The 23,251-nt window shown below is 43.1% G+C and overlaps 1 protein-coding gene across 1 annotated transcript in view; it reads left to right on the top strand.

Annotated features, from left to right (window-relative positions):
- LOC119430816 (LIM domain containing preferred translocation partner in lipoma) overlaps window positions 1-7,171 on the top strand; it is a 267,474-nt gene extending 260,303 nt beyond the window's left edge. The window contains exons 11-12 of the mRNA XM_037698297.1: window positions 4,192-4,312; window positions 6,583-7,171. Of these exons, the coding sequence (XP_037554225.1) occupies window positions 4,192-4,312; window positions 6,583-6,711 (250 nt within the window). The 3' untranslated portion in view covers window positions 6,712-7,171. The remainder of the gene's footprint in view (window positions 1-4,191; window positions 4,313-6,582) is intronic.
- Window positions 7,172-23,251: the final 16,080 nt, after the last annotated feature.

The following is a 23,251-nucleotide window of genomic DNA, read 5'->3' as shown; positions in this document are numbered from 1 at the left end:
AAAAATTAGCATATTTCATCCCACCAATGAAAGACAAGTGTTTTTAATACAACAAACACCAACCTTCAAATAATCATGTTCAGTTATGCACTCAATACTTGGTCGGGAATCCTTTTGCATGAATGACTGCTTCAATGCGGCGTGGCATGGAGGCAATCAGCCTGTGGCTCTGCTGAGGTGTTATGGAGGCCCAGGATGCTTCGATAGCGGCCTTAAGCTCATCCAGAGTGTTGGGTCTTGCGTCTCTCAACTTTCTCTTCACAATATCCCACAGGTTCTCTATGGGGTTCAGGTCAGGAGAGTTGGCAGGCCAATTGAGCACAGTAATACCATGGTCAGTAAACCAGTTACCAGTGGTTTTGGCACTGTGAGCAGGTGCCAGGTCGTGCTGAAAAATGAAATCTTCATCTCCATAAAGCTTTTCAGCAGATGGAAGCATGAAGTGCTCCAAAATCTCCTGATAGCTAGCTGCATTGACCCTGCCCTTGATAAAACACAGTGGACCAACACCAGCAGCTGACATGACACCCCAGACCATCACTGACTGTGGGTGCTTCACACTGGACTTCTGGCATTTTGGCATTTCCTTCTCCCCAGTCTTCCTCCAGACTCTGGCACCTTGATTTCCGAATGACATGCAAAATTTGCTTTCATCTGAAAAAAGTACTTTGGACCACTGAGCAACAGTCCAGTGCTGCTTCTCTGTAGCCCAGGTCAGGCGCTTCTGCCGCTGTTTCTGGTTCAAGAGTGGCTTGACCTGGGGAATGCAGCACCTGTAGCCCATTTCCTGCACACGCCTGTGCACGGTGGCTCTGGATGTTTCTACTCCAGACTCAGTCCACTGCTTCCGCAGGTCCCCCAAGGTCTGGAATCGGCCCTTCTCCACAATCCTCCTCAGGGTCCGGTCACCTCTTCTCGTTGTGCAGCGTTTTCTGCCACACTTTTCCCTTCCCACAGACTTCCCACTGAGGTGCCTTGATACAGCACTCTGGGAACAGCCTATTCGTTCAGCAATTTCTTTCTGTGTCTTACCCTCTTGCTTGAGAGTGTCAATGATGGCCTTCTGGACAGCAGTCAGGTCGGCAGTCTTTTCAGTTCAGTGCAATGAATCTGTCTATTTCAGTTGGTGTGCAAAGAATCTGAAATATATGAAAGTTTCATTTTTATCATTACATTATGGAAAATATTGACCTTTATCACAATATGCTAATTTTTTTAGAAGGACCTGTATATATATATATCAGAGTCAGAGTCAGAGTCAGAGTTTCTTTATTGTCATTCGCACCTCATGTGGTACATGTGGTGGAGCGAAATTATGTACACAGGGTCCCAGTTACATCCAACAATAAAATGTATAAGAAAAACAGTAATAACATCTAAGATATGAACTAAGAAAAACATCAACTAAATATACACTAAGCACTCATAACATAAAACATTGAACATCAGCACAAACATGAACATGAGTCTGTGAGCAGATGTGCACGCATGAACACATCAACATTGAAACAGATCAGCAGCAACATGAAACAGATCAGCAACAACATGATATGGTTTTTCACAGTGATTATTCTAGTTAGAGATTCATGAGTCTAACAGCCTCAGGGTAGAAGCTGTTCCTCAGTCTAGTGGTTCTACACTTAATGCTCCTTAACCTCCTTCCTGAGGGGAGTGGGGCAAAAAGTGTGTGTGCTGGGTGGGTGGGGTCCTTCATGATGCAGGTGGCCCTCTTCCTGCATCTGGAGGTGTAGATGTCTGTGATGGTGGGGAGACTGACTCCAACAGATTTCTGTGCAGCCTTCACCACTCTCTGCAAAGCTTTTCTTTCTGCAGCTGTGCAGCCTCCATGCCACACGTTGATGCTGGAGCACAGGATGCTCTCCACTGCACACCTGTAGAAGGAGGTGAGGACTGAGCTTCCCAGACCAGCTCGCCTCAGCCGTCTGAGGAAGTAGAGTCTCTGATGAGCTTTCTTGATCAGGCTGGTGGTGTTGTTGCTCCAGCTGAGGTTGTCATTCATGTGTACACCCAAGTACTTGTAGCTGGAGACCACTTCCACCGCAGATCCTCTTATGTTCAGGGGGGTGTAGGTGTTTTTGTTCCTTCTGAAGTCCACAATCATCTCCTTTGTCTTCTTCACATTGATGTGAAGGTTATTCTCTCTACACCAGCTCTCCAGGTGTTCCACCTCCTGCCTGTAGCTGGACTCATCATTGTTTGTGATGCATCCCACCACCGCTGTATCATCTGCAAACTTTACAATGTGACAGCCTGGATGGGTAGCTGCACAATCATATGTGAGCAGAGTAAACAGGAGGGGGCTCAACACACATCCCTGAGGAGAGCCAGTGCTGAGGGTTATGGTGGAGGAGGAGAGGTTGTGGATCCTCACTAACTGTGGTCTGTTTGTTAAAAAGTCTAGTACCCAGTTGCAGATGGAGGGGCTTAGTCCTAGTGTGGATAGTTTGTCCATCAGGGTTTGGGGGATCATGGTGTTGAAGGCGGATGTGAAGTCCACAAAGAGCATACGGACGTAAGAGTTTTTCTGCTCCAGGTGGTTGAGCGCAGTGTGGACCACAGAGGAGATTGCATCCTCTGTTGATCGGTTCTCACGGTATGCGTACTGATGAGGGTCCTCGTTGATGTTGATGGTTGTTTTGATGTGAGTCATGACCAGTTTTTCGAAGCATTTAGCGACTATCAGGGTGAGGGCCACTGGCCGATAGTCATTCAGACCAGTCACTGTAGAGCTTTTTGGGACTGGGATGATGGTGGCAGTCTTCAGGCAGGTGGGAACTGTCTCCAGGGTAAGTGAGGTGTTAAAGATGTCTGCCAGCACCTCACAGAGCTGATCAGCACATTCCTTCAACACTTTTCCGGGGATGTTGTCTGGGCCAGTTGCTTTGTGCGGATTAATCCTCCTGAAGGTACTCCTTACTTCTGCTGAGGTCACGCTGAGATGCTCTTCATCCGGTGGTGAGGTGAGTCTGGTGCTGGGTGGTCTGTTCGGGTCTTCAAAGCGTATATATATATATTTATATATATATACATATATATATATATATATATATATATATACATACATACATACATACATACACACTGCCTGGCCCAAAAAAAAGTTGCCTCCTGGATTTAACTAAGCAAATAGGTATGAGCCTCCTATTGGATAATTACAGCATGGGCAATTATCTTTCAGCTACAACAAGTTATTTAACCCCAACTGTTGCAATGAGTTGCTTCTCATTTCTTAAACAACCATGTTGAAAGACACATCGCATGGTCATGGAAAAGATGTCAGTCTGTTTTAAAAGGGTTAAATCATTGGCATCAAGCAGGAAAAACATGTAAGGAGATTGAAGGAATTACTAAAATTGGGTTAAGGACTGTCCAACACATTAAAAACTGGAAGGATAGTGGGAAATCATCGTCTTCGAGGAAGAAATGTGGCCAGAACAAAATCCTGAATGATCGTGATCGACGATCACGTAAACGTTTGGTGAAATCAAATGGAAGAAAAACAACAGTAGCACTCAGGACTATGTTTAATTGTGAAAGTAAGAACATTTCCACACACACAATGTGAAGGAACTCAAGGGATTAGGACTGAACAGCTGTGTAGCCTTAAGAAAACCACTGATCAGTGAGGCTAACTGGAAAATAGACTTCAATTTATATATATATATATATATATATATATATATATATATATATATATATATATATATATATATGTAACTCATACCCACTTCAATGTACTGCACCAAAAACATTAAGGTTTACTTACATTCCCTGTTCACTTCCAGTCCAGAAAAGCACTCATCTCAAAAAACTACAAACATTCACCGTTCAAGTCCCTCAGTGTTGGGACACTGGCGTACTGCTTGTTCAAGTGATTGCTGCTTGTAAAACAGAAAGCTCATCTTGACCTGCCTGTTCAGACAAACATACCCTTAAAGCAGAAGGCCTGATTTGAACAGAGCTGCTTTTTAAAAATATATATGTATCCTGAGATTTAAATGTTAGTCAGAAAGCATCCAGAGCTACAGGCCTGAGGGGCTTCAGGTACCACACGATGATGGTGATGATTATGATGATGATGATAAAACTGTGGGTACGAAGTGGTGATGAGTCATTGTCCACTGTGTAGAAGGATTGTTGTTCTGAGTTTGGATCTGTTGCTCCCCACAGGAAGTTTGCTCCACGCTGCTGTGTGTGCTCTGAGCCCATAATGCCGGCACCGGGCCAGGAAGAGACCGTTCGCATTGTGGCTCTGGACCGCGACTTCCACGTCCAGTGTTACCGCTGTGAGGTAAAGGTTTTTGTTTGTTCCTCGGTGCACCAATCACGCCAACATGAAGGTGTTATACCTGTACCTGGAGCAGAGGTCAGAGAAGGTGGGCCTGTGATCGGAAGGCTGCCAGTTCAATTCCCAGACTGACAATATCAAAATGTGGGTGGGAAAGGTGAAACACCCACACCTGTCTCCACCCTCATCTGTCCCACTCTGAGCCCTTGAGCAAGGCCCTTAACCCCCACCTAGGGTTAAGGGCTGTGGTAGCTCAGTGGTCTGCGGTTATGTCAGGAAGGACATTAGGCGTTAAAACAATCACGAAGTCTTTGTGCGAGTTAGTTTTCTGTGGCGAGCCCTGAAGAAGGGAGCAGCTGAAAGAAGAAAATATATTTATGTTCTGAAAGTTTTTTTTATGAGGGATTCACTCAAACATCAACTGAGAGAGAGAATCCATCCATCCATTATCTTTACCCGCTTCTTCCATTTTGGGTCACGGGGGTCGACGGTGCCCATATCAGCAATCACTGTGCGAGGGGCGGGGTACACCCTGGACAGGTCTCCAGTCCATCACAGGGCCACATAGAGACAAACGAGACAAACAACCATTCACTCTCTCTCTCACACCTAGAGACAATTTAGAGTTACCAATCAGCCTAACATGCATGTTTTTGGTCTGTGGGAGGAAACCGGAGCACCCGAAGAAAACCCACGCATGCACGGAGAGAACATGCAAACTCCACCCAGAAAGACCCCTGGATCAGGATTTGAACCAGAGACCTGTTCTCTGAGAGGCAGCAGCTCTACCAGTTGTGCCACCGTACTGCCCGAGAGAGAGAATATTTTTTATTTATTTTTTTTTTCTGGCTGATTTTTGGATTTTCTTTTCAACAAAATAACATCAATAAGAAACAAATATTCAAAAACCCTTTTTTAAAGCAACCTTTAACTGCATTCAAAGAATTCAAGTTATCTTCTGGAAATAAAACTGGGACATTGTGCTGCTTGTCGGACTGCTGCTGACAGACAGAGTCAGCGTGGTGGAGAAGAAATCTGCAAGAATACATTTTCAGATACTTTTTACTACTAATAACAGGAGTGGCTTATTTTAAACCCCCTTAAATCAAAATATATAAAAACAATGTTGCACTAAAGAGAAAGTGTACTGGGTCGAGATGGTGTAGAGGTACAGCAGTCGACTAGGACCCAGAAAGTCCCAGGTTCAACTCCCTGCCATGCCCACATGTTGTGGTGGGAAGACACCTAATCCCTAAAGCCCCCAATGTACTCCTGCGTACGTCCGTACACGGAGGTACCCCCGCAGGGCATGTTGTGCAAAGCTCAATTTTTATGACCGCGTACGCGTTGTCGCACAATAAACTGCCCGGCGACGGACTGTTTTGTATGCGACACCAATGTATTAAATTCCCCTTCTTCATCTCTGATCTGGCTTTTTCTTTTGTTTTTTTTTGCCAAGAGGCAGAGATCTCTTCCTCCTCCGTTGATGCCATGACTGAAATGGTGAGAAATGAAAGAATTTGTCACAAGCGAATTATAAACTCAGGTCCAGCATGGCTGCGGGAGGGTCTGGAGATTTCCTGTTGGGCTGCTCTGATGTGTGGGCTGCAGGACCAGCGCTCCCTGTTTTTATTTATTTTTTAGATCTTTTTATTAACAACATATAAACACAGAACAGCGCTGCGTCTGGGGCTGCCAGCTCTCTTTTTTTTCACCTGTCAATCAATCCAGTAGGCGTGTCAGCAAATGACCAATCGGCGACCTCAATTTGTCCTGAAGATAAACGCCCCTTGTCTGTGGAGCTGCTCTGCAGCTGCTCAGGGTGGACGCTCGAGTATGAAGTCTCAACTCTTTGTGTACGTACGTGCGGACGGACGTGGGAGTATACTGGGGGCTTAACTGCTCCCCAGGCGCTTACATAACTGCCCACTGCTCCACCTGGGTGTGTCTCAGGTGTGATGGTTAAATGCAGAGAACTCATTTCATCATCGTATAGAAACATACAGTGATGACAACAAATGGAACTTTACTAAAAGTGTGAAGACTGGATTGTAGATGGAAGTATGTGAATAAATGGTTGTTAAGATGTGATGTATTGCTGACACGTTATTCACTTCAGACTCACCATCTGTGAGAAAACTGTTTCCTGGAGCGTGACGTCAGTTTGAATTTTAAACAGCTGTAAATGTGTGAAAACCAGCAGGAGATGAGTGTGTGCTGACTACCTGTGTGTGTGTGTGTGTGCTGACTACCTGTGTGTGTGTGTGTTGCAGGACTGTGGCTCTCTGCTCTCTGAAGGGGACAACCAGGGCTGCTACCCACTGGACGGACACGTCCTCTGCAAAAACTGTAACACCAGCCGCATCCAGGCCCTGACCGCTAAGGCCACCACTGACCTCTGAGCACCCCCACCCCCCTCAGTCACCTCCACTGTGATCCTGCAGCACGCACTCTTTCTGTATTTTACTCGCAAACATACCCGTCCACACCAGCCTGCATCCTTCAGCACTCACGTGCACACGCTGTCTGTTTTAAATGAAAGTAGCCTCACAGCTTCATGTTGGACCAAATCATTTGGAGTTTCAGCCATTTTTAAATGAGTTTCTGTGGAAAGCTTGTGAAGAATTAATATCTTACCTGTTGTAGATAGCTCTTTAAATGACTTCTGTTTTGTGTAACGGTTTAATTCTGACCAGACCGTTGAGCCAGTTTATCTCGAACCAAAGTGGACTGCTCCCGTCCTAAAACAACAATCTACAAACTTTCACAACTCTCACACAAATGCTGTTTCATAAAACCTTTTTTTTTATTAACTTTTATCAATAATATACATTTTAAATTAGAGAGAAAGAAGATGTCATGACAAACTTGAAAGAATCAAATTATTACATAATATAAGAATAAAATGAGTCATGTACACAGAAATGTTTGTCTCTCCAGCTGCAGGGAGATGTGGCACTTTCTGTGCAGCCAGGGGTTAATTCCAGAAACGACTGTGTCATATTTCCACCACATTAATAATGCGATGTGATAAACAACGTCAAAACAACTCCCATCTTTTTTAATTTCAATGGAACACCAATATTTAAAGTTTTACACAATCGTCATGTTTTTGTTGGGCAAGAATATGAAATTTCCGTCTGAAGTGCCCCCGACTCCAAACAAAATGTTCAAACTCACCGAAATATTTGTGTAAAATCTAACTTGGAATGCAAAACAGACCATAATTTAAACGGTTCTGATATTTGGGAGATCTGCATAGTTCTGAGACGGCAGCAGTCCACCCTGGTCTTCAGATTAGCCGTTAGCTCTTCAATACTGTTTCGCTAAACTGAGTTCAAATCTGCAACAGGTAAGATAATAACTGTTAATTCCTTTTCCACAGACCTCACTTCAAGATGGGTGAAATGTCCCTTTAGCCCACTTCATTAAAATGAAAACTCACACATTTTCCATGTGCATTCCAGGTGACGGAGGGAAGATTGGTATAAAAACTGTCAAACTGGCCCTCTCACAGAGACCGTCTTATTTTAATACTTCTTAATCCACAAGTTAATCTGGTTTCTTCAGTGGTCAAAAGTTGTTAGAACATCCAGCAAGTTGTGCAGATTAAAAGCACAACTCAAGAGAGGATGAACTGATTCAGTGTTTCAGAAATGAACTTCCACAGCTCCTGCGTTTTTGTTCTGCCATTTTAAATGGAATGTTATTTATGTTGAGCTGAGTGGGACCACGGGGTCAAAGGTTACTGCAGAGCCCAGTCCTGCAGCCATTATCGTTTTAACAAAGTTTTCCTTTGACAGCTTTGATGTTTGCTGCTGTGGCTTTGCAGGTCTGAAGAGTACAATCATGAAAGTCCTTTAAACGAATGCGGCCTTGACTTTATAGATGTGGGGGTTTGTTTTCAGTAAATATGTATAACGTTGTGTTGTTTACTGGAGGTAAAGAATATTATACATTTATGCAATTTTCAACATTAAGTACATCGACACTTTATAATAAATTTTATGAAAAAGGAAATATTTTAGCTGTACATAATTGAGTTAAAATGTCCTTATAGCAACAATTTGATCAAATGAGCATGTTGGTACGTGTGATTTAGTGCTGTTTGTCAGTATTTACCTTCATCTTGTGTATTTAGTGTTTTTCTGCAGTGGATGTGAAGCGAGGGACCACGACACTTTAAAGTACTGATTCACCTAAAGTGAGATACGGGTTCCCATTTTAACCCGACAGATCAGCCCGATCACTGCAGGGACTGGGAATAAGAGACATTTTGACCAGTTTGAAGTGGAGTTTTGTATTAAGGTTATGAACAGCTGTTATCTTACCTGTTATAGACAGCTCTAAAAGTAATATCGGTTTGAGAAGTAGTTTACAGGAGTATCTTGTTTCTTAAAATACTTGATTTTTGTTAAGTTTTCTGGACTTTGCAGGCGCCACAGGCTGCAGCACTTTGAGTTCATCCATAGATCTATTCCAGGAGGAGTTTTCTCATATTAATTGTGTAATACTAAATTTAAATGAGCATGATGGTTTTAATGACATTTGATGAGATGCTTTTGATATTTTTAAGGTTGAAGTCAAACTCGGCTCAGAACGTTCTGATGAGCTAAGATTCACTTCAAAACCTTTTTAAAACCACTCTAGTCCTTAAAATATTAGTGGCCTCTGCAAACCACACTGAGTTTCTTAATACTTTGTTATCCTAGCAGAAACATGATGTAATACGTGCCAGAGTTGACCCCAGACTGCACAGGAAGTGCTACAGTAGCTGCTGCTGCCACTGCTTGTGTTGGCAAATATTCATGTATTCTGAAGTTAATGAAAGTGTAAATGTCTCTGTAATATCGTAGACATGAAGAGCTAAAGTTTGGAGATTAGAGCATTTTTAAGATGGCAGCAGTTTGGACTTGTGTTCAGACTAGCCATTAGCTCATCAGTGCTATTTCTTAAAACTGAAACCACTTCTAGAGCTGTCTTAATCATGTAACAAAATAAATGTTCGTAACTTTTCCACAGAGACCCACGTCAAAATGGTTGGAATAGTCCTTTACAGGTACCATGGGAAGGTTTTTTTTCCCCAGTTGCTCAAAGGAGCAGTTTTAAATGAGTCTCCTTTTGAACAGGTACATGGAAAAAAACAACTTGACTAAGTTTTTTCAGCAAAAAAAAAAAAAGAAATTAGGAAAAAGTGATTTAAGAAACCAACAGTAACTTGACAAAAATAGGTTTAAACAATATTTTTACCCCCAAAAAATAGTAAAGAGATTAAAACCAGATAAAGAACTACCATAAAATACATTATTTCAAAATGACGACAAGCTTGGAGCTCATCAGCAGGATGACTTTTTTACTATCGGCTGACATTTAAAGATAAATATGACTAAATGAAACGGTGCGTAAAGCACTGAAGCTCATTACATTACTCATTAAACCTGTTCAAATATCAATTTTTACATGGGTGTTCAGAAGAAAAGAGTACAATTTGTTTTGTTAATAGAAAAACATCTCGCGGTACCTTTAAAGACCCAGCCTGTAAGAGCATCTGGTTACATTCAGTCACATCAAACACGTCCGTGGTCATCTCTCCATTTCAGTGGTTCTAAAACAAACACTCATTATGATTTTATCATTTCTGTTGTTGTTGTTTCTTTCCAACAAAAAGTGTTTGGAAGCCAAGTGATCTGACAAACAAAGGACTTGTACAAGCTGTATTTTAGGTCCCAACAGATCAGGAGGTGGTGATGTTGTTACCATGGGAACACTTTGTAAAAACCGCTGCTAATTGGCCTGTTTTCACTTACAGCGAGTGCTGAGGAGATATTTGTCAGATGTGTGCTAGAACAGATTTTCTACTTAAACAGACCAGCTTATCTTTCTTTAGAGAAATTCATATATATATATATATATATATATATATATATATATATGTATGTATGTATGTATATGTATGTATATATATATATGTATGTATATGTATATGTGTGTGTGTTTTTTGGTAGCAGATGCTCACACTCTCTGCGACCTCGAGCAGCGAGTTGGTTCTCCGAAGGTAAAACGACCTGAATCTGATTTTGTCCTGGGATTTTTCCGTCCATATAGTATTTGATGACCAAGTTCATCATCACATGCAACAAAACCAAACCCGTAGCGACATTAAGTTTAGTTGCTGTGCTTTATTTCCAGTCACATCGAACGTTATTTTAAATCTGGTCAATTGTGGATGGAGGTGAAACACCTTCCTGCTTCCTTCTACTAACAGAGATCTCGTTTTCTTTTTGTATAGACTAAAAACACAATTTTTGAGTCTTACTATTTTTAGAGTTTTATTACTAAGCCGTAAAAACAACTGGCCGTCAAATATAAAGCTGCAGACAAAGCTGTGGGACTGTTTGATGCTGTGAAAATGTGTAAAATGACAAGTTCAACCCAAACAGAGTCAGGTCCATGTTATTATCATCAAATACAAACATTATAAAACAAACCTATGGTGAATTATTTTTATTTACTCGTTCGTTTGTCTTTTATCCTTGATGTTTCTTGTCATCTAAAAGGGGAGTACTGCAGCGCCCTCAGCACCCACAGTCTTGGCTGCAGAACACACAGAACATTTATTCTGGTTTCAAATGGTCAGTACTGGTTTTGTTAGCGTTGTTTGAGCCGGGTCATGTTTTTGTAGCATCGTGCACGCCGCGTCTCGTTTAGCTTCGGAGTCGGACTGAGATCTGAGTGTCACATGACTCAGCTGGTCCAGTTGTATGGCAGGACACGGGCTCATTGTTTTTAGCGTTACAAGCTGATAACAGTGTAGCAACGTGTTTGCTAACAGAGGTGGAATATTACCACCACTTTTCATGTGTGAGGACGCCATCTTGGATTCTTGGTCTAACTAGAGACATCTGACTTTCTGAGTGTGGGCACATTCAGAAAGTCTCACTTCCAAGTAGAACTGAAACACGCCAACAAGTCTGTATGTAGAGATTTTAAAACATGTTTTTATTTGTGTCCCCTTCTTTGTGTCATTATGTGATAAAGTGCCTTCATCAGAGCAGTACTGAGCTGCGGCTCTGGGTTATACTTCACTGTGCCTCAAAGATTTTTGCCTTGTTTACTTGTTTTAACCAAAGTAAATAAAGTTTATAGAAATTGTCTGGACCATCTTTGGCTCGTTCCACTCGATGCTTGCATCAGGTGGAGGTTGGACGCTGCAGAAGTTTTCAGAGCTGTTGGTGGTAAAAGTCGTGCAGCTCTGTTGTTAACGCTTCTGTGAACGAGGCATCGTGTACTTCTGTATTTCTTTCCTTCAATAAAAGCTTTGCAGCAGCATCCTGGCTCTGACTTCTTTCATTTTAGTTTTCTTGACAAAGTTTTTGATTTAAAAAATAAAATCTAAATCAGACAGTTTTTTTTTTTCTGATCCACATCCGCAGGTGGATGACACCCCCCAGTGCTGCTTGTTAATACTTGGCCTTTTGGCTCCTTGTCCATCCAACCCCCGATTAATGAGCAGCTTCTCCGTCTGCTCCTCGTGTTCCCCTGAAACCTGCCAGTGACCTCTTGCTCAGCCGTCCTGCAGACAAAAACAGACGTTTACTGTGAACAAGTACAGAATAAGAGCGCCTCACTCCTTTCAAGAGTCACTCGAACGCCCCGCAGTGGATCGCATGGAAGCTTGGATCTCGCCTTCGTCTCGTTCACCTGCTCTTCATCCTCCAGTCACAGTGGTGTACAACTGGCACTGCTCTAATTACACCGAGAAACTGTGTGCTGTCTTTTTTTTTTTAAGTTAAGGGGGAGGGGGTTACAGTCAGGAAATGCACTCAGCTATGAAGTATGTATACTGCTTAGATCAGCTTGATGGAGTTGTTAGAATAATTTAAAGACCTCTTTTTTTTCCCCCAGTTGCCTTTCCAGGAGCCGTTTGATTTAATCCTCTTCATTTGTCATCTTTACTTGTGTGCTGCAAATCAGCAGCAGTGAGTCACCGAGCGTTTCTCCCTGCAGACAGCACAACTGCAGCCGTTCAAGACCCAGCAGTCCCTGGAGGGATGCACATCGCACACCACCTTTCACGAGTTTTCAACTAAAGTCATCCTCCGTTGAGACATGACGTGTAGAAAAACCTTGAAAACAATCTTATGCATGTTTTCATGCAATAACGTGGAACTGACTCAGATACTGCAGGTCAAATTATAGCTCTCAATCATTCAAACTGGTTGAGTGAACGTGTTTTCAGGTGAGTTGAAGTCAGTTTCTCTGGCTGCTGCCTTGTTTTGGATTCATGCCAAACATGTCCTGTACGTTCAGTTATCACTGTCCGAGAGTTGAATTAAAAACTGTCCACCTGTTCATGAGATATTCTGCTAACACACAAACAAGGTTGACTAACAACTGATGCTACAGTTTTAAGCAATTATCTGCCCTTGGAGCATCAGTTGCAGAAGACTCTCAGCTACAACCACCACTCGTAAAATGGACTGAAATATAACTGTTGTGTTTTATATGATCAGTTAGCTGTCTGTCATTTACAGCTGGATTATTTTCAGTTGTAATGTCCATTTAATAGTTATTTCCTAAAAGTTTCAATGAAAAAAAATGGGTCATTGATTCACAAGATATGTTGTTAACAGATGAGCAGTTGACAATTCAAGATTCTTTGTCATTCCACCACATGTCAGAGTCAGAGATTCTTTGTCATTCGCATCTCATGTGGTACATGTGGTGGAGCGAAATTATGTACACAGGGTCCCAGTTACATCCAACAATAAAGTGTAAAAGAAAAACAATGGTAACGTCTAAGATATGAACTAAGAAAAACGTCAACGAAAAATGCACCAAGCACTAATAACATAAAAACATTATGTCGAACAGCAGCACGAACATGAGTCTGTGAGCAGATGAGCACGCATGAACACATCAACATTGAAACAGATCAGCAGCAACATCGAAACAGATCAGCAACATCGAAACAGATCAGCAACATGAAACAGATCAGCAGCAACATGATGTGATTTTTCACAGTGATTATTCTGGTTAGAGATTCATGAGTCTAACAGCCTCAGGGTAGAAGCTGTTCCTCAGTCTGGTGGTTCTACACTTAATGCTCCTCAACCTCCTTCCTGAGGGGAGTGGGGCAAAAAGTGTGTGTGCTGGGTGAGTGGGGTCCTTCATGATGCAGGTGGCCCTCTTCCTGCATCTGGAGGTGTAGATGTCTGTGATGGTGGGGAGGCTGATTCCGACAGACTTCTCTGCAGCCTTCACCACTCTCTGCAAAGCTTTTCTTTCTGCAGCTGTGCAGCCTCCATGCCACATGTTGATGCTGGAGCACAGTGTAGCGTCCATCCAGCCAAGTCTCTCCAAGGCCTTGTCAGAGACGAACCATCCTCAGAGACAGAAGTCTGGATGAGAACATCTTGACCTCTCCTGGATCCTGACATACTGTATGATAATTAAACCCTCTGTGTTAATTAACCCTCTCTCCTGAGTGGCAGACTTTAGTTTCCAGAGAGGAATCTAACAAAGTATGAACTTTGCTTTACTTACTGTTCTTTTCTCAGGCGCCAGGTAAACGGGACACCAGAGGTCAGTTGTTGTGGAGCAGCTGAGCTGAAAGTTGTCAAGCAGTTGCTGAAAGCTGAGAGGAGAGTTGAGGAGAACTCCCTGGGAGAAGCAGCCATGATGGAAGAAGGAGGTCCTGGTGGAGAGTTGACTCTGAGCCAACCCACAAGTCCTTAATGCGCAAATATCCAGGAGCGAGATGTATGTGCCAAACGAATCGCAGTCCTGAGAAAAGACTTCCTTTCTTGGGACAGCAGGCCACCGGCTCACCCTGCATCCACAGCGGTAATGAGAGGACATCTCCTGGTAGGATGAAACATCTTCCTTTGATGATGAAACAACAAGTGCCAACTGAGTTTGTTTAGACATAATTTAGTTCACGAATCTGAAATAAAAGCTTACCTAAATTTTAAAGTTAGAGCTAAAAACCTTAGTCCAAATTGAATCTATCTCTTCTCAAAGTTTCTATTATTTACATCATTCACTTTCTGAAATAATTCTATTGGTTATTCATCTATATTTCATATTTGCCATAATTTCATATTGTCATTATACAAACTGAAAATAAACGTTACAGAACTGTGTATTTAAATTACCAGATTCCTTGTCTTTTCTTTGAGAGAAGGGGTTTAAGTTTGTTACAAGAACTCATGTTGTATGTTTTAGTGTTGAGGCCAGTCAACATTTATTCCATAACTCTGAACGGTTAACCTACATGTCTGTTAAAGGGTGTTCAGACCAGCCCTACCTCTACCACAGGATGCTCTCCACTGCACACCTGTAGAAGGAGGTGAGGACTGAGCTTCCCAGACCAGCTCGTCTCGGCCGTCTGAGGAAGTAGAGTCTCTGATGAGCTTTCTTTATCAGGCTGGTGGTGTTGCTCCAGCTGAGGTTGTCATTCACGTGTACACCCAAGTACTTGTAGCTGGAGACCACTTCCACTGCAGATCCTCTTATGTTCAGGGGGGAGGTAGGTCCGTTTGTTGCTTCTGAAATCCACAACCATCTCCTTCGTCTTCTTCACATTGATGTGAAGGTTGTTCTTCCTGCACCAGCTCTCCAGGCGTTCCACCTCTTGCCTGTAGCTGGACTCATCGTTGTTTGTGATACATCCCACCACCACTGTATCATCTGCAAACTTTACAATGTGACAGCCTGGATGGGTAGCTGCACGGTCATACGTGAGCAGAGTAAACAGGAGAGGGCTCAGCACACATCCCTGAGGAGAGCCAGTGATTAGGGTTATGGTGGAGGAGGAGAAGTTGTGGATCCTCACAGACTGTGGTCTGTTTGTTAAGAAGTCTAGGACACAGTTGCAAATGGAGGGGCTTAGTCCTACTGTGAATAGTTTGTCCATCAGGGTTTGGGGGATCATGGTGGTGAAGGCGGATTTGAAGTCCACAAAGAGCATATGGATGTAGGAGTCCCATCTACTCCAGGTGAGTGAGAGGAGTGTGGACCACAGAGGAGATGGCGTCCTCTGTTGATTGATTCTCGCGGTATGCGTACTGATGAGGGTCTTCGTTGATGTTGATGATTGTTCTGATGTGAGTCATGACCAGTTTTTCGAAGCATTTAGCAACTTTCAGGGTGAGGGCTACTGGCCGGTAGTCATTCAGAGCCAGAGCCAGTTTCTTTATTGTCGTTCCACCACATGTGGTGGAACAAGATTCAGACCAGCCACTGTAGAGGTCTTTGGGACTGGGATGATGGTGGCGGTCTTCAGGCAGGTGGGAACTGTTGCCAGCGTAAGTGAGGCGTTAAAAGATGTCAGCCAGCACTTCGCAGAGCTGATCGGCACAGTTTTTCAGCACCTTCTTGGGGATGTTGTCTGGGCCGGTTGCTTTGTGAGGATTAATCCTCCTGAAAGTATTCCTTACTTCTGCTGAGGTCACGCTGAGAAGTTCTTCTTCCAGTGGTGAAGTGAGTCTGGTGCTGGGTGGTCTGTTCGGGTCTTCAAAGCGTGAGTAGAACTTGTTGAGGGCATCAGGCAGTGATGTGTCTGTAGGGCATTGTTCACTTCTGCCTTTAAAATCACTTAATGCCCCTCCACATGCTCTGTGGGTCTTGTGAGGTGAATTGACTACTGTATATAGTAAACAAGAGCATTCGAAATATTTAGTGCAGACTGTAAACTATAAAAATAAAGGTTTTGGTTTGTCTCAGCTCTCACAACAAATTTTCAGTCTGTATATGAGAAATTGATTTTTTGCCATTTCAGTGTTTTTAGGTCTGGCAGCCATCTTGAATTGGTTTGACTTCAAAAGTTAAACATACATAAACATGTGGTTCTTGAGATATTTCGCTAACGGACACGGAACATCTCCAGCTTCAGCTCAGTGCTGCGGGCATGATGATGATGATGATGATCTGAAAGCAGAGGTCTGAGCAGAAACAACATAAGCACAAACCGTAAACAGCAGAAGGAGCAGTGAGGTGTCCAGCATGATGTGTTTATCCACAGCTGATCTGCAGCTTACATCATGTTGTTCTCCAGCCTCTGACTGCAGAAAAGGATCCCCCCCCACCACCACCCAACCCCTGCCCCATGTGGAATCTGTTGACGACATAAGAACATAAGATCCCTCAGTAATTATCTTGTTGATCAAGCTGCCAGCTGTAAATGTGTGAGTACGCCTGAGTGAAGGAATAAAAAGGAAAGAGGAACACCCCCCCCCCCCCCCCCAGCTTTTTAGCCTGCAACTGGCTTTACTGCGCATAAATCTATTTACAAACAAAATGAGTGATGGACCCTCCATTTTCTTCCTCTGCAGAAGAAACCCACCATCGGCTCTCCGGGGCCTGCTTTGGCTGTTTTTGAACATCGACTTCTAATATACAGACTTGATGCCCGAATTGTTTACCGGAAAGCAGAGAGAAGCACGAGGGAGCAAAACGAGCCACTATCATGCATAATCTCAAACACTCCAGTTTAAATGAAGCTGTCATATGGTCACATTTACATAACATTACAATGTGGGCTGACTTCGCAGCACTCTGAGCTTAATGTTATTAGCTTTTAAGCGAGTTCCCACTGAGCATTTGCATCAGGAACATTGATTTTGTGCGTCCTTGACTTTGCTAAAGGCAGTGATGTAATCACAAAGTCAGTGTTGCTTTCTGTACAGCCAGGATCGCTCTGAAACACAAACCGGAGTCTTCTCAGAGTGAATGTTGTATGGAATCATCAGCAGTAGAGCCTGTTCTTGTTCTACAGCTCATTATTCTGTTTCTAATCAAGGTCTTCTCAGATTTCAACAGAGATGGATTTGTTCATGAGGAGAAATTTAACAAAGTCAACCATGAGCTAAAGAAGTTTTTAATTGGGGCTTGTTGGCAAACAACATTCATGAGAGTCTCCAGAAAATTACAACTTTTCCCATTAGAACGTCTTGCAAAACTCCATTCACGGCTGTGTATGTGATTTTGTTGCTCACATCAGCCTGCCCTGTACTCACCTTGCCCCCACATTTATCCCACTGGAGTAAACTTTTAAGATTTAGAACGTCGACCTTCAGGGATGTGGTCGTAGACGATTTTTGTCAGAAGACAACTCAAGTGCTTCTGAGACAGAAATGCCTACAACAACTTTGTGACTATTTTGAAGAAAATTTGTTGTAAAGTTTTTAAAATGTAAGTTACAAGACCATGAGCTTCTGGTACTGACCCAGGGAAGTAGAGAAGCCCTGAAAATCAGAGTCGGAGAGATTTATTTGTCATGCACATCACATGTGGTACATGAGGTGGAACGAAACTGTACACAGGGTCCCAGTTACATCCAGCAAAAATACAAATAGTAAAGAAAACCATTAGTAAGATCCAAGTCATGAACTAAGAATATACTACATTCACTAAACTAAGAATACACTGCCAAAACAACAGCAGCACGAACATGAGTCTGTGTGAGCAGATGAGGACGAATGAACACAGCAACATGAAATAATAAGCAGCATGAGATCAGCTTCATAATTAGTCAGCAACAACCAAGTGGCATTACAGTTTTTTTCACAGTGATTATCCTGGTTAGAGATTCATGAGTCTAACAGCCTCAGGGTAGAAGCTGTTCCTCAGCCTGGTGGTTCTGCACTTAATGCTCCTCAACCTTCTGCCTGAGGGAAAATGTTGTTTGCCAACAAGTTGCAACCCAGTGAAATACTACTGTTGTGACAAAAACAACACAAGGAAGACAAGAAGAGCCAGCTTGTTGAGTTTTACTAATTTATTCCACAAATAAAGTCAAGCAGAACATTCCAGGGATGAGATGGATCCCAGCAGTAGAATCTGTCTGACCTCAGATTGTCAGAGTGCTCATGTGAATAACGTAAGACATAACATTGCTGTCGGTCTCATTATAACTTGAAGGATGGATCACTTTGAGGTCATCATGATACAATATTGAACTGTGAATAGGCGTGCACTATACGGGATGATTCTGGTAAACCCACTGATAACATCTCTGAAAACTTGTCAGTAATTTGTCAATGATTGTTTTTTCTTCTCACAACTACCTTTAGGCCACAGTGTCTCAGAGAAACCTGCCTGGAGTCAGAACGTCTACCAGCATTGTAAAAACATGTTTGTTGGTGAAGATTTGTTTTTGCAATGTTGCATTAACTCAGTTCAACCACTGCCTTAGAGATTACTAATATAATTATCCTTGTTGCTACTCTTAGGGGCAGATCCAGATTGTAAGACAGTCTGAAACATCTAACACCGTATAATGACTCTACTAATAAATGTCCCAGCTGTCAGTCTTTGAGTCCTTGTTTATTGTCCATCATCATGGAGTGAAGAGGGGAAATTAGAAATACCATCCGTCCAGCTGTGTGTGCATGTTGTGAACATGATATTTTGAAAAATGAGGTACAGACTTCCAAGATGGCCACCTTGATAAAAATTTGTAAACCAGCCACCCCAATTTGAGGAAACTACTGTATGTTGTATACTTTTTATATTGCTAAAAAGTATAGTTTCCTCACATGATTGGGGTGGCCCTTGGGTTGGCCGGAGATTAATCTATGGTGGCCAAGGCCACCACTGGCCACCCCCTGGCTCTGCCATTGCATCTGGTGGAGGATAAAATTGCTCCCTCCACTTGCCAGAATCGGTCAATCTGCTCCATCTCAGGAACGTCAAAAAAGAAAAACATATCTCTCTTCTTCTACACAGTGTAACTCCTGCCCACTTGAACATCTCACACCAAAAACATTAAGGTTTACTTGTGTTCCTCATTCAATTACAGAAAAACACTTCCCTCCAAAACTAGAAACATCTTCATCATCTACCTCTTATACGTAGCTGGGTCACGAAGGCAATAGGTCCAAGAGAGAAACCCAGACACCCATCTCCCCGGCAACACTTTCAAGCTCATCTTGGGGGACCCCAAGGTATTCCCACAATCCCTTCAGCATATTCTGGGTCTTCCCTTGGACATCCTACGAGTGGGACATGCCCAGAAAACCTCTAAAGGGAGGTGTCCGTGAAACATCCTAATCAGATGCCCAAACCACCTCAACTGACTCCTTTCGATGGGGAGGAGCAGCGGCTCTAGTACAAGCTCCACCCAGATGATGGAGCTCCTCACCCTGTCTCTAAGGCTGAACCTGGCCATCTGCAAAGGAAGTCCATTTCAGCTGCTTGTGTCCTGGATCTTGATCTTTCAGCCATGATCCAAACCTTATGACCATAGGTGAGGGTTGGAATGAAGACAGATCAGTAAATCGAGGACTTTGACGCAGCTCTTTCTTCACCATGACAGACCGAAGCAATGCCCACATTACTGAGGATGAGGCCCCAAACTGCCGATCCATCTCCTGCTCCATCTTACCGTCACTCATAAGAAAGATGCCCAGATACTTGAACTTGTCCACAGAGGCAAAGCACACATCCTCTCCCTGACCTCCATGCATGGGATTCTGAAATCTTTTCTTAGATGAACCTCAGAAAAACAAAACTTTAATTTTAAAGGGTTTTATTATTAAAAATAGATTTATGTGATTTAGAAGTCATCATTTGAGTGGTGATAAAATTATCATCACTCACTTGCTCCTAGATCTGTTTAAATATTTCCAGACTCTGATAAAGACTCTGAACTAGAGGGAAACTGCTACTCTGTAAATCTTAACAGGAGATTTTCCAATAGCCCAGTGTGACATTTAAATGAGGTTTTCACAACACAGCCAGTAGTTGTTACCTCAACTTTAGAACAACCTGCTCATGTGATGTCAGAGGGATCGAGTCCATAAATTAAACCATTTCTGACTGAAATGTTGACCCCATCTACAGGTAGTGAGGAGTCAGCTGCTGAACACCCAGCATCCCTCACTTTCTGAGTCTGAATCTGTCAGATTAATGCGTGATCTGTGTGAGGTGTGTAAGTGGAGGTGAACAGAGCAAATGGAATGGTAAATGGACTGTACTTGTATAGCGCCTTTCTATCTTATTTCAAGATGCTCAAAGCTCTTTACACTACAATATGTGCCTCATTTACCCATTCATACAGCACTCTACTGGATCTCTACAAAGCTAATTGAACAAAAATCATTCTAAAGAGACTAATCAGAGCTTTATCACATTCAAACACTGATGGGACACACGTCAGAGGCTATGAGGGGTTCAGTGTCTTGCCCAGGGACACTTCGACATGTGACTGCTGGTGGATTCGAACCCCCAACTCTTGCATTTGAGGACGACTGCTCTAACCACTCAGCCACAGCCGCCCAAAGTGTCCTGATGCTGCTCAATAACCCAGGTAGATAATTCTAACAAGGTTGAGTCAGGTCCTCTGAACGAATTCTTCTTTCTTGAAATTTTTGTCTTTACATTTCACATACAGAACACCATGGACTTTGTGAATAAGGTGAGGGATGTCATTGTAGAGGTTGGCTCCTCTACCCCTCCCTTCTCTGTTGTTTGTGTTTTCCTAATTATCTCTCCACAGCTGCTGCTCATTACCTGGACCAGGTGGAGGAGCTATTTAAGCTGGAGCTTCACTCCAGTTCAGTGCCAGAGCAAAGTTCTACCAAGCTCCATGTTCCTGTGACTACTGGCTGGCTTACTTCAAGCTCCTTATCGGTCTCCCTGCATGACAGCAGCGTTTTCTCCTCCTCCACCTTTACTCCTGTGTGCCTCACCTGGTTCCTGGTTTCTCCTCACCTCCACCCCGGCTCCCTTGGTGATTTTTGTAAATACTTGTAAATATACTCACCTGATCCCACCGTGGATTGTTGGATTCGGATCCTGTCTCCTGTTCTCGTGCTCCTGGAACAACGACAAGTAAGCTTATTTTTGGATTACTCTCAACATTTCCAAAATCTCCTCAAGACGATTTGTCGTTCACCACCAATCTCCTCTCTGTTCCCACAGTGGATCCATCCTGAGTTTAAGTTTACCAGCTACACCTGAACCAATAAACATAATTGTTTTTTACCTCAAGTTGTTTAATCCTTGCTTCAAACCGTTCGCCTTTGACATCACCCACAGACCTTAACAGTCATCAGGGAGACTGATGAAACAATGGTCTCTTTTGATGTCACATGACTCTTTACTTCCTGTAGATGTGGTCAGTATAAGATTAAAATCAGACACCACTCTGAGCAGCAGGACCGTGCTTTCCACAGAAAAATTGTCAACTCTTGAAACTGTGCCTGCAGTCAACCTACTTCACATATGGGGAGCAATATTATAGGCAGAAACATGGGTGTGCTATGGGGTCTCCAGTTTCTCCTATTGTTGCCAACCTGTACATATGGGGTTTCTCCTTCTGCCTGGCTACTGAGTTAATGGGGGATGCTGTCTGCTCTGTGGTACAGAGTCCTGATGACTCCTAACTTGTGCTTCAGAGGGTGATGGGAGTCAAACTGTAAATACTGGTCTGTGGGGGTGGGTTTGTAGTACACTTCAGTTTACAAATGTCCTCAATCAGAGACTGAGACCTCACAGTCCAAGAAAGCCAACCTGCCATTTTTTTGCATCTTCTCATGTGACCTTGATGTATTTATCCACAGAGTTGATGTGATCAGTAAAATGTTGGACTTCCTGAGATTTAATTTTAACCCAGGTGTCATCAACATACCTGAACCAATGACTTGGTGGTGTCCCTGAAAAGGACGCCAAGGCTCTTTTCTAGGTCCTCCATGTACACATGCCCTGGAGCAATGTGGATATCCTAACTGGGCCTTCCTGAAAGCAGAGAAGAAACCCAAACAGGACTCCAGTCAGCCAACAGGTGAAAAGGAGGAACCCAGACCAGTGGTCATTCCATATGTTGCAGGAGTTTCAGAGAAACTGAGACGTTTATTTTCTAAACATAACGTCCCAGTGGCTTTTAAACCCCAAAATACATTACGGCAGACTGGTTCATCCCAAAGATCCAGTCCCCCGGCACAGAGTAATATTGTGTATGCTGTTCAGTGTCAGGAGGGCTGTGATCAGTCTTACATCGGGGAAACTAAACAGCCACTGGCCAAAAGGATGGCCCAGCACAGAAGAGCAATATAATCAGGCCAGGATTCTGCGGTCTACACTCATCTCCAGGCCAGCGGTCACTCTTTCAGGGATGAAGATGTTCACATCTTGGACAGAGAGGAATGATGGTTTGAGAGAGGAGTAAAGGAGGCCATCTTTGTGAAAAGAAATCGTCCATCATTAAACAGGGGTGGAGGCCTCCGGGTTCAACTGTCCCCCTCTTACAATGCTGTGATTGCTCGTATCACTCAGCCCTCTGTGAATAACAAGCAGCCATCAGGGCACTAACGATTGTCCGTTAGGCTGATGGTCCTCCTTGATCATGTGAACAACTAGTTCTCTCTGTCACCAACAAATTGGATGATCCTCTATGAGAAGGTGCTATTTATAAGACTGAGTTTGTTGCATCTCCTTAGACTGAAGAAGACTTTTGGATAAAAGATGAAATATTTCAACAAAGAAGAATCCGTTCACAGAACCAGACTCAACCTTGTTAGGTGAACAGAACAGTGTCTTCTATGTTTTTATTGACTGGATATGAACTGGGAATGCAATCAAACCTTAATGTTTTTAGTGCAAGATATTCAGTTGGGTCGGAGTTGTACTGTGTAGAACAACAAGAATAGAGGTAGGTATTTTTCGTTTGTTTTTCCCCTGTCCAACTGGCACAAAGTGATGGATCCTGGTGAGCAAAGGGACCAATTTGATCCACCACCAAGCACAATGGTGGAGCCAGTGAGTGGTCAGTGGTGACCACGATTCATCTGTGTCCTCCCAACCTGGAAAATGAAATGTAATGAAACTGTACTTTTCATGAATATAAAAACTAGAAAGCATAAATGATTGGAGTGGCCAGTTCTCTCTCTCTCTCTCTCTCTCTCTCTCTCTCTCTCTCTCTCTCTCTCTCTCTCTCTC

The sequence above is a fragment of the Nematolebias whitei genome, chromosome 3 (genome assembly GCF_014905685.2).
Source record: "Nematolebias whitei isolate Nwh7 chromosome 3, NemWhi1, whole genome shotgun sequence".
In the NCBI taxonomy this organism is placed as follows: Eukaryota; Metazoa; Chordata; class Actinopteri; order Cyprinodontiformes; family Rivulidae; genus Nematolebias; species Nematolebias whitei.
Note: the sequence above shows the minus strand (reverse complement) of the source record. Positions and strands in the feature narration are given on the sequence as shown.